General features: G+C 42.2%; 1 protein-coding gene across 1 annotated transcript; it reads right to left on the reverse strand.

Moving 5' to 3' along the window:
• Positions 1-2260: 2260 nt before the first annotated feature.
• Positions 2261-10027, reverse strand: LOC110576459 (olfactory receptor 10T2-like). The gene is given in 8 exon segments (XM_044919762.1): positions 2261-2445; positions 2448-2957; positions 3172-3393; positions 3396-3570; positions 5986-6132; positions 7908-8049; positions 9446-9511; positions 9774-10027. Coding segments are annotated over 8 exon segments (1701 nt in total).
• Between the last annotated feature and the right edge of the window lie 929 nt (positions 10028-10956).

Raw genomic sequence — 10956 nt, forward strand, 5'->3', positions numbered from 1 at the left:
ACACACACACACACATACACACACCCACACCCCAAACACAAAAAATCTGTTACAGATAAAACAAATAAGCATAGGAAGATTCTAAAGGTAGAAAGAAGAAGGCAGCCTCCTAGGGATTTGGGGACCTGAGGAACAACACAGCAGTGAGTCCCTGGGTTTCCTTATATCCTGGACAGCATACTACAGAAGCCTCCCGTCCAGAACCACCAAGAGACACAGACAAAAAGAACCCTAAGAAAACCCAGTTTCTCCTAACCAAAGAACTGGGAAAGAGTGGCCTTAACAGAATATAAAACATTTTGGCCATACCTACCTTACTCCAGACAAATACCTATGGAAAATCGTACCCGCCATCCACCCGCAGGTTTCAGTGGGGCCAAGCAGGTTGCTTATGCTCTCCCCACCCACCCTCTGATTCCCTTGCCCAGGTAATGTCAGTCAGGTCCAGTGGGGAAATGAGCCTCCACTGTCACCTGGCAGCATGAGACTTAATGAGGGATTAAGAGGTGGGGCTAATGGTACTCTGCTCACCCTGCCTCCAGCCCTACTTGGCAGTACACCCACTGAGCTGAGCTTTCACCCGCACCCTGCAATGATAGGGCAGAATGAACCTGCTCTCTACTTCCCCCTTTCCTAGTGGCAGTGGAACTCAACAAGGAACTGAGCTTACTTGGGGGCAAGAAGGCATGTAGCCAGTGTCATATTATCACTAAGAAAGAGCCATCAGGGCAGAGTGGGCAGCTGGACTTCCATCTCAACCATCTGCTGGGAGCATTTTGCTAGAGTTGTGTCAGTAGAGCTCAATAGGAAGGTGAACACACGCACTGACATGGTGCTTGCAGCTACACCTCAACAGGGCTGAAAAGGCATTTCATACACCCAACCTACAGAACATCCTTAAACATGCTCAGAACACTAACATTGGCCTACAATTGGGCAAAATCATCTGACACAAAGCCTATTTTATAATAAGTGTTGATTATCTTGTAATTTATTGGATACTGTACAGAAAGTGAAAAGCAGATGGTTGTATAAGTACGGAACAGTTGTGTGTGGATCAGTTACTTACTTCCTGATTGTGTGGCTGACTGGGAGTTGTGGCTCCATGCTCCCGCATCATGAGTGATGGAAGAGCTTCAAATTCAAAATTTGAAGTATGGTTTCTGCTAAATGCATATAGCTTTCACATCAATGTAAAGGCAAAAAAATCACAAGTCAAAACCATCATAAGTGAGGGACTGTCTGTGCTAAAAGAAAAGAATTGTCAAATGTAAATTTACGACTGGCAAAATGTTGCCTTCAGAAATGGAGTAATAAAGATATGTCAGATGAAAGAAAGCTATGAGAATTTATTCTCATAAGATAGCTTTGTCAAGCTATCTTAAGTAATTGCTAAAGGAAGTTCTCAGAAAATAAATGACAAAAAAAGACCTGGGACTTCAGTACTTAAAAAAAAATACATAGAACAGATGAAAATAAAAAGCAACATATCAAAACATGGGAGATTGAGATAAAGCGGTGCTGAGAGGGAAATTTACAGCACTAAATGCTTACATTACTAAAAAGGAAAACTCCTAGAATATGTAAAATAATTTTGAAAGACAAGAATAAGGTGGGAAGAATCACTTCACGTGATATTAAGGCTTACTCCTTAGCTACGGTCATCAGGACAGGGTGTTACTGGTGGAAGATTAGACACACAAATCACAGAGGCTGACTAGAGAAGCCAGAGAAAGACCCCACACAAGCGTGCCCAACTGATTTTTCTTAAAAAGGTACCAAAGCAATCCAATGAAAGAAGGAAGGCCTTTCAACAAACAGTGCTGGAGCAATGAGACACCCATGGAGGGCAGAAGCACCTTGACATAAACTTCACACCTTACATAAGGACTAACACAAAATAGAACATGGGCCTGGATGTAACAACTATAAACTATAAACCTTTAGAAAAAAGTAGGAGAAATGTTCAAGATACAGGGCTAGTCAGAAAGTTCTTAGAAAAGACACCAGATACCTATCATGGAAATACTGTGTTACAAAACAAGTTTGGATTCTTTAAGGATGCTCATATGTATATATGTGTACCCACACACAAACATATTTACACATATTTTAAAAGTATACACTGTACTAGAGAAATGGTGATGTCAGGATATTTTAGGTAATTAGTTAATACTTTAATTGCTTTGTACACAAAGAGACGATTTCATTGGAAATACTCCACTTTTTCTACTTTTATTTATCAGCAGTCTATACATTTTTAAATGTCCAGTGTCCTCTTATTCACCATCTGAGGGATGAGCCTATCTGTCTTGCCTAGTACCTTCCTCAGGGCCATCTGCATCTCTTTGTTTCTGAGACTGTACACGATGGGGTTCAGCAGAGGTGTCAGCACTGCATATGTGACAGCCATCGGCATGTCCTCACGCAACGAGTCCCTGTCCCTGGCCTCGGGTAGACAAAGCCAGCAAATCCGTACTGTATGCACACCACAGTGAGGTGGGAGGAGCACGCCTTATCCCTCCCCTGGGCAGAGGGCATCTTCACAACTGTGGACACAAGGAAGACACGGGACATCGTGATGAAGACAAAGCTGCCCACCAACACAAAGGCAGAGAGCACAAAAACAGCCCTTTCCTGACGGGAGGTGTAGTCACAGGCAAGGCAGACCACAGCTGAGATGTCACAGAAGAAGTGCCGGATGATGTTGGAGTCAAAGAAAGACAAGTTGAACACAGTGATGACGATGCACAGGGAAACCAGGAACCCAACCATCCAAGAGGCCATGATGAACTGAAAGCAGATCTTATGGGTCATCAAGATGGGGCAGTGCAGTGGGTCGTGAATGGCAGTATAACGGTCACAGGACATGGCAGCCACGATGAAGCAGTTATTGGCTGCTAAACCAAAGAAGAAAAACATCTGTGTGGCACACTCAGGAAGAGAAATGGTCTTGGGGCGCCTGGGTGGCTCAGCCGTTAAGCGTCTGCCTTCGGCTCAGGTCATGATCCCAGGGTCCTGGGATCGAGCCCCACGTCGGGCTCCCCGCTCGGCGGGAGGCCTGCTTCTCCCTCTCCCACTCCCCCTGCTTGTGTTCCTGCTCTCGCTGTCTCTCTCTCTGTCAAATAAGTAAATAAAATCTTTAAAAAAAAGAGAGAGAAATGGTCTTGCTGTCAGAGAGCAAGTCCACTAACATGCAGGGGATGATTGCCATAGTGGGACAGGCTTCTGAAAAGGATAGGCCACAGAGGAAAAAGTACATGGGGGTGTGAAGGCTGTGACTGAGTCTGATGGCCGCCATTATGGAAACATTTGCAGCTAGGATGGTCACATGGGAGAAGAAAATCATCACAAAGAGAAGACCCTGCAAGTCTAGGAAACTGGAAAACCCTCACAGAGGAATGTGCTCACTGTGGTGTGATTGCCAAGGAATGTGCTCACTGTGGTGTGATTGCCATGGAATGTGCTCACTGTGGTGTGATTGCCATGGAATGTGCTCACTGTGGTGTGATTGCCCATCCTCGTGGTGCAGGCAGCAACTGTCTTCCACAGATTCAGAGCTTCTGGAGGCTAAACCTCTGAGATGATTGTAAAAAGCTGCTGCAGCACAGATGTCACCTAGACTTTAGTCAAGAAAACCGGGGCAAGTTTCAGGCAACCCTGCATGGGAGAACCTGAGAAAGGGACCCTAAATGTACCTGACTGAAGTCAAGTTCAGGAGTCAGCATGATGAGAAGGATGCTAATAGGAGAATCTGTATAAATGACCAAATATCTTCATGGATTCTACTCACAAAAGCACTCTTATCTCTCTCTTTTCCAATCAGGATCTACACGTAAGCAGGAAAACATGAGTAAAATTGCTTTGTTCTCACCCACTGGATTTTGTGATGACACATTTTCAAATGCTTTTTGAGATTGACTGGCAACCTGGTACTTAGGAGTGCTTAATAAACTATTGATTAAAATAAATATGACATTTAAAGAATTTAGGGAAGTCAATGCAATCCTTTTTCATCAGTGCATCATCATGAAGCAGCTCCAAAGGTGAAAACTGTAGGAATAAAATGAATGCAAAATAATGTCCACAATAGCCAAACTGTGGAAAGAGCCAAGATGTCCATCAACAGATGAATGGATAAAGAAGATGGGGTATATATATACAATGGAATATTATGCAGCCATCAAAAGGAATGAGATCTTGCCATTTGCAACGACGTGGATGGAACTGGAGGGTGTTATGCTGAGTGAAATCAGTCAATCAGAGAAAGACATGTATCATATGACCTCACTGATATGAGGAATTCTTAATCTCAGGAAACAAACTGAAGGTTGCTGGAGTGGTGGGGGGTGGGAGGGATGGGGTGGCTGAGTGATAGACATTGGGGAGGGTATGTGCTATGGTGAGCGCTGTGAAGTGTGCAAGACTGTTGAATCACAGATCTGTACCTCTGAAGCAAATAATACATTATATGTTAAAAAAAAAAAAAAAGAAGAAGAAGAAGATAGCAGGAGGGGAAGAATGAAGGGGGGGAAATTGGAGGGGGAGACGAACCATGAGAGATGATGGACTCTGAAAAACAAACTGAGGGTTCTAGAGGGGAGGGGGGTGGGAGGATGGGTTAGCCTGGTGATGGGTATTAAAGAGGGCACGTTCTGCATGGAGCACTGGGTGTTATGCACAAACAATGAATCATGGAACACTACATCAAAAACTAATGATGTAATGTATGGTGATTAACATAACAATAAAAAATTTTTAAAAACGAATGCAATGTATAACTTCTGCTAGGTTCTATCCAATGGCAGTATTTGGAGCTTGAGATATATAATATCAGCTCTTAATACATATCAATAATTTTTAAGTTCTTAAGAATTTCTCATTGAAATTTTTTTTCCAGATGCCTAATATAATGGTCTAGTTTGAAGTCAAATGATTTTGAAGGTACTGTCTCATTCTAGAATGGCATATTCTGGTCATAACATTCTAGTCAACTTTTGAGTTTTTAGCAAAACATCCAGGACATTTTCTAGCAGGTATACTTGTTATATGGCTTACTTTGAAGTACAGACCTGAATAGAATCAACTCAAATTCTTTAGGCCAATTTGGCCAATCATATTTCTATTTAGATTGTTCATTCAGCATCTGATCTTATAAGAGGTAAGGACAGAAAAGTGACAGGAAGACAACAGAATTTTAATTCTAATTTCAGTCACTATTAAAGTTGAAAGGAAAGAAAAATAGTAAATAATCAGCAGTGGAAACTGAAGGAGTGTACAAGAGAAAAAGATAAACCCTGACTGGAAATTATTCCGTAGGAATCATAAAGATTAAAAACAGAAGAAAACAAATACATTGATGGTTGAAGAGTTGCTGTTTTCTATTTGCATTGTAGTTTGGGCAAAGAATACAAGAGGAGTCAGGCCAGGTAACCAGCACCCACTTAATACCTATAACGTGCTGGAGTGAGATAGAGCTGTCTCAGGTAATCCTCACAAGTCTATGTAGAATTTTCATTCTGATTTCTAAAACAATGAAAGCAAGTTACGGAGTGGTTAAGTGACTATAGAAGCCATGAATTCATTCAATACATATTGACTAAATGTATATGATGTGCCAGGCATTTTTACACATGGGAAAGAACATGGAACCAGACACATAGGATCTCTGTGATGTGAGAGTGAATGACTGCTTTTGTCTATGAAGTCAGAGAAGGCCCCTCTCCGAGGAGGTGACATGCTTAAATGGAGACTAGAATGTCAATAAGCCATCAATAGGTGTAGATCAGAGGAGAGAACAGTATGTGCACAGTTCACAGCCAACACAAAGATCCTATGTGGCAAACTCATCCACCCAAGCAATCTTCAACCTAGACCATATGGCTTGTCTTTGAGACCATATCATGCTACTTTTCCTCTGAAGGTTTCCCTATTTACCTCTAAAGGGAATGTTTTTCCATTCTCATTGCTTCAGCTACTACTTACCTTGTGTAACTCTCCAATTTCTGCTACTACCAAAAACGAATCTCCAATAACTTCTGGCACATTTCTAGTGTGAGAGTGTTCAAGTGTTGAATGCAAGATTTTCAGAACAGACCTGACCATATTTCCCCCACATGTCAGAGTTTCCTCCTGTATTTCCAGATTGAGTTATACACATCAGTCACCATCAGACCCGTTTTGACTCCTTCCTCATCTTTTTACCAATAAGTCACTTCCAAAATTCCAGATGTCTGTTTGCCCCCATTTTTGTGTTTTTTGTTTGTTTTTTGTTTTTGTTTTTATTTCCCCTGCTATTGTCCTGGACCTTTCCCACAGGGTAAATATGGTACCTGCATAGTTGTCCATTAGTCACAAATCTGTTGCATTTTCATTTCATTCACTACCCTGTGATCAGATGTTAGATTCCTAAACACAGGATATGTTAAGTCACTGATAGTGTCAAAAATAGTGAATAGCTACACACTGTGTATAGGAGAAAATCCAAATACCCCAGCATGATGTCCAATCCTCATCACAACTGGTGCCTAAATACTGCTCCTGGCTCCTTCTACCCAACTAAACAGGCAGCTGCACCCTCCTGTTCCCGCGCAGAGCATGATCCTCATGCTGCTGTGCCTTTTTACATGGTGTTCCCTCTGCCTCTGTTTCCCCTGCACCATTTTATTTCCTATCAGACTTTTACTCATCTTTCAGGCCCTTGCTTAGATTAATTTGATTCCTCATTCTCTCTTGTTGCCTACATTTTCTAGATTCTAGGATCTTAACTAAAAAATGTCTCCTGCATTCTATGCTACCTCTCATTTGAATTTCTGTAACAGCCTCACCTTTTCCTCTTCTAGTTCTATCCTTCACATACCACCAGCTTTTCTTTTCTAAAGATTTATTATTTTTAAAGATTTTATTTATTTGAGAAAGAGAGAGCATGAGTGGGGGGGGCAGAGGGAGAGGGAGAAGCAGGCTCCCCGATGAGCAGGGAGCCCCACACAGGGTTCAATCCCAGGACCCCAAGATCGTGACCTGAGCTGAAGGCAGATGCTTAATTGACTGAGCCACCCAAGCACCCCTATTTATTTGAGAGAGAGAGAGAGAGAGTGAGCACATGAGGGGGAGGGGTAGAGGAAGAGAGAGAATCTTAAGCAGACTTCCCATTGAGCTTGGAGCCCAACATGGGACTTGATCTCAGGACCCTGAGATCATGACCTGAGCCAAAACCAAGAGTCAGACATTCAACTGACTGAGGCAACCCAGGCACCCCCTACCACCAGCTTTTCTATGTTCTATCTATAATCATGCTACATCTCTTCAATGTAGACTTCTTTTAGATCCCCTTTGCTTACACACCAGATAATTCTAATAACTTCTAATCTTTATTGCATGAGTCAGTTATACAATCTCCTACATCCTCATAGCTATGAAATAGCTAAGAAATAAATAAGTGCTATTATTATGACCATGTTTATAGTGAGGTATTGAATCACATTTGACCAACTTAAGTGATCATCTGCTAAGGGGCACGCCAGTATCGCTGGAGAAGCCTTTTGAAAACAACACATCTCTGCTCATATCCACTACAAGTTTTTTGCAAGCCTTTGAGAAATGTCCAGGATGTGAGGGTGTATGTACTCTGCACATTTCTCATTATTTTTGATTGAAAACATTTGACTTTCATGATACTTTCTTTTCATATATGTTGTTGGTAAATTCTGGGTTTTTTTTTTTTTTTTTCATTCTATTCTAGTACAGTGGTGATAGAAGATTATGTCAATATGACATCATTTCCATTCTTCCTGATGATATACTGGTAGGCACTGGAGAGCAAGATGCCTATCCATTTCTCCATCTCTTCTGTTTGTTTTTCCCAAGCCTTACCTTCTTTATTAACCTGGATTTTACCTTCAGTTTACCCTCCTATTCTTTGTTTTCAGTTCTTCAAATCTTCCCCTGTGGAGAGTTTTGGATTCCATCTCTACCACGAGTAGGGAATTGACAACATTCTTAATTTCCAGCTTCTCTGAGGCCACAGTTTCTTTAATACCTTCTAACAGGCTATTAACACTGTGGGTACTTAATTATTAGAGGATATAGAAAAATGTTCATTGTAGGGAGTAAAGCAACTCTAAAATTCCTACCTTCCATGGAAGGAGGATCACCTCCCAGTCCTTTAAAATCGTAAGATATTAAGCTGGAGGAAGAACTTACGCTCTTGCAACTCAAGTATGGTTTTCTGCAGTTCTTCCTATGAGTTCACGTATCCCCTCATTCAGGGATAAGTTTTCAGGCGATTGTCCCCTTTGACATTAGAGTCTCCTATCACACAAAAGGCTGTGTCTTCTCCATTCCTTAAGGATGGAACTAAGCACCATGAAGATTTTAATGAGAGTTCTTCCACTGGAGACCATTATCTAGAGACCACTGCTTTAGACACCAGAAGTCTTGTGCTCTGTGATCTAATACCCAGTGTGATGTCCTCAAAAAGGTTTTTAAATCTTGACCTACCATAGAGACTTTCCAATGATGTTTGCACTTCTTCTTTGACAATCAAAATGATGGAAACTCAACTTGTTAAAAATATATCTTGGGGGGCACCTGGGTGGCTCAGTTGTTAAGCATCTGCCTTCAGCTCAGGTCATGATCCCAGGGTCCTGGGATCGAGCCCTGCATCAGGCTCCCTGCTCAGCGGGAAGCCTGTTTCTCCCTCTCCTGCTCCCCCCTGCTTGTGTTCCCTCTCTCACTGTGTCTCTCTCTCTCTGTCAAATAAATAAAATCTTTAAAAATATATATATATATATGTATATATCTTGGGATGTAGATATTCCCTCAGGGGAAGTAACTTTACAGGAAGTAAAATGTCATTATTTTATAATTCTGAAAATGTGCCAAGTCCCTTAGATCTCCTCTGCCCTAAACACAGGGCAAGGGGCTGGTGGGTCTTGAGAAGCTACTGCCCGGGGAAATGTTCAGAAGAAGGCAAATAGGAAGAAAATGAACATGCAGCATGAGCACTGTGATTTCTTTCTCCTGAGGCCACTCTGCTAAGGAGGACCTTGCTGAAAAAGAAAATCCCTAGTCACTGCTCTGCCATTCATGAGATTCACAATGGTTCTTAATTGTCTCTCTCATTAGCTTGGCCTCCACCATCTGTGCTATATTCTACCTAATGTGCTATCAAGTCTTTTCTCCAATATCTACTGTCATAACCCTCAATAGTTGTGGCAAGCCAGTCAATACACTGTCTCCTGATGAAATTCTGTACTTTCCTCATTCTGAAGTCTATTCTTTCTGAAAATCCCTTTTCCTGAGTTTTCCTATTCAAACTCTTGCCCATGCTTCAAGGTTCAGAACAAATTCCACCTACCCAAAAAGCCCTTTGTTTGTCTAAGGTTAAAACCCAAGAGAAAAATTAAGATCCTCAAGAAGAAATTCTATTAGGCGAGCCACTTACTTTGGATGTCCTCCACTGAATTCCAGAACCACAATGCTAGCAGATGTGATGCAACAGTCTACCGAGCTGTAAATAACAGTAAAACGGGACTTTTAAAGCTAGACAGACATTTCTGTGCCTTTCCTAGAGCTCTCTTGCCAAGCCAGTGAACAGATTCTCTGAGAGCTAGCAGCTAACATTCACAGCCATGCTCTTTTGAAAATTGCTCTCTACTGAAAGAAACATAACTGACTGGAATTATTGGGGAGAGCATGTCCTCACTCCCAGGGTGGCCCATTACCAACAACAGAAGGAAACAGTGATTTAGGGACAACAGTGACAAACACACCCTGTTGCTGTGGGGTAGGACACCTCTGAAGTATCATTCCAGGCTTCAGTGCTGCCTGTTGGATCAGAATGAAGCCACCCTTCAGCAGAGCCCACAGCTTTATCTGGCTTCTCCTGCTTCTCTCTTATCCTTGTAAGTTTTCCCTGGACATCACTCCTCACTAAACCACTTGCATAGGAATTGCTGTCTAAGGCTCTGCCTTTGGAGAACTTGTCATAAGACAGTCTCAATGCATATTCAGGAATGAGAGCCATATGTACTTTACTGTGCATGCTCAAAATTAAAGATAAATCAAATATAAACATCAGGTTCTGAGTGCTGCCGCAGATTCCTCCTTCCTGAGGGACTAGTTATAACCCTTACCCATCACCTTCAGTCATGTAGATGGAAGGTCTGTCTATGGGTCTTTTTGCACTTGCTCCTCGCACTGCTGGGGTTTCCATTTCCTGCTAACTGGTTCTGATGAGTAGACATTGGACTAAATCAAGTCTATCATATTTTCTGTGATTTTGCTCCTTTAGTTAAATGCTCCTGTTCTGATGGCAGTATCCCCACAGTTGTCCCCTTATTTATGGCTGACTCCATCATCATAGTCACAGTGTGTGTCATAGGGTCCTACATCTGTATTCTCATTACCATCCTGAAGATGAGCTCCACCAAGGGATGCCACAAGGCCTTCTGCAACTGAACATCCCACCTCACCACGGTCACTCTGGTTTGTTTTTTTTTTTTAAGATTTTATTTATTTATTTGATAGAGAGAGCGAGTGACAGCACACAAGAGAGCACAAACAGGGGAGAGAGGCAGAGGGAGAGGGAGAAGGAGGCTCCCCGCTGAGCAGAGAGCCCGTTGCAGCACTCGATCCCAGGACCCTGGGATCATGATCTGAGCTGAAGGCAGATGCTTAACAACTGAGCCACCCACGTGCCCCCGGTCACTCTGTTCTATGGGACCATCACATTCATTTATGTGATGCCCAAGTCCTGCTACTCAACTGACCAGAACAAGGTGGTGTCTGTGTTCTACATGGTAGTGATCCCCATGTTGAACCCCCTCATCTACAGCCTCAGGAACAGTGAGATGAAGGGGGAATCTGACGACAGAGCTTGGCAGAAAAATATTTTCTTAATTAAATCTGTTATTTTATGATTTTGATATGATAATATACCATAATAATAAAAGG

This window comes from Neomonachus schauinslandi, chromosome 11, assembly GCF_002201575.2.
Source record: "Neomonachus schauinslandi chromosome 11, ASM220157v2, whole genome shotgun sequence".
Taxonomy (NCBI): domain Eukaryota; kingdom Metazoa; phylum Chordata; class Mammalia; order Carnivora; family Phocidae; genus Neomonachus; species Neomonachus schauinslandi.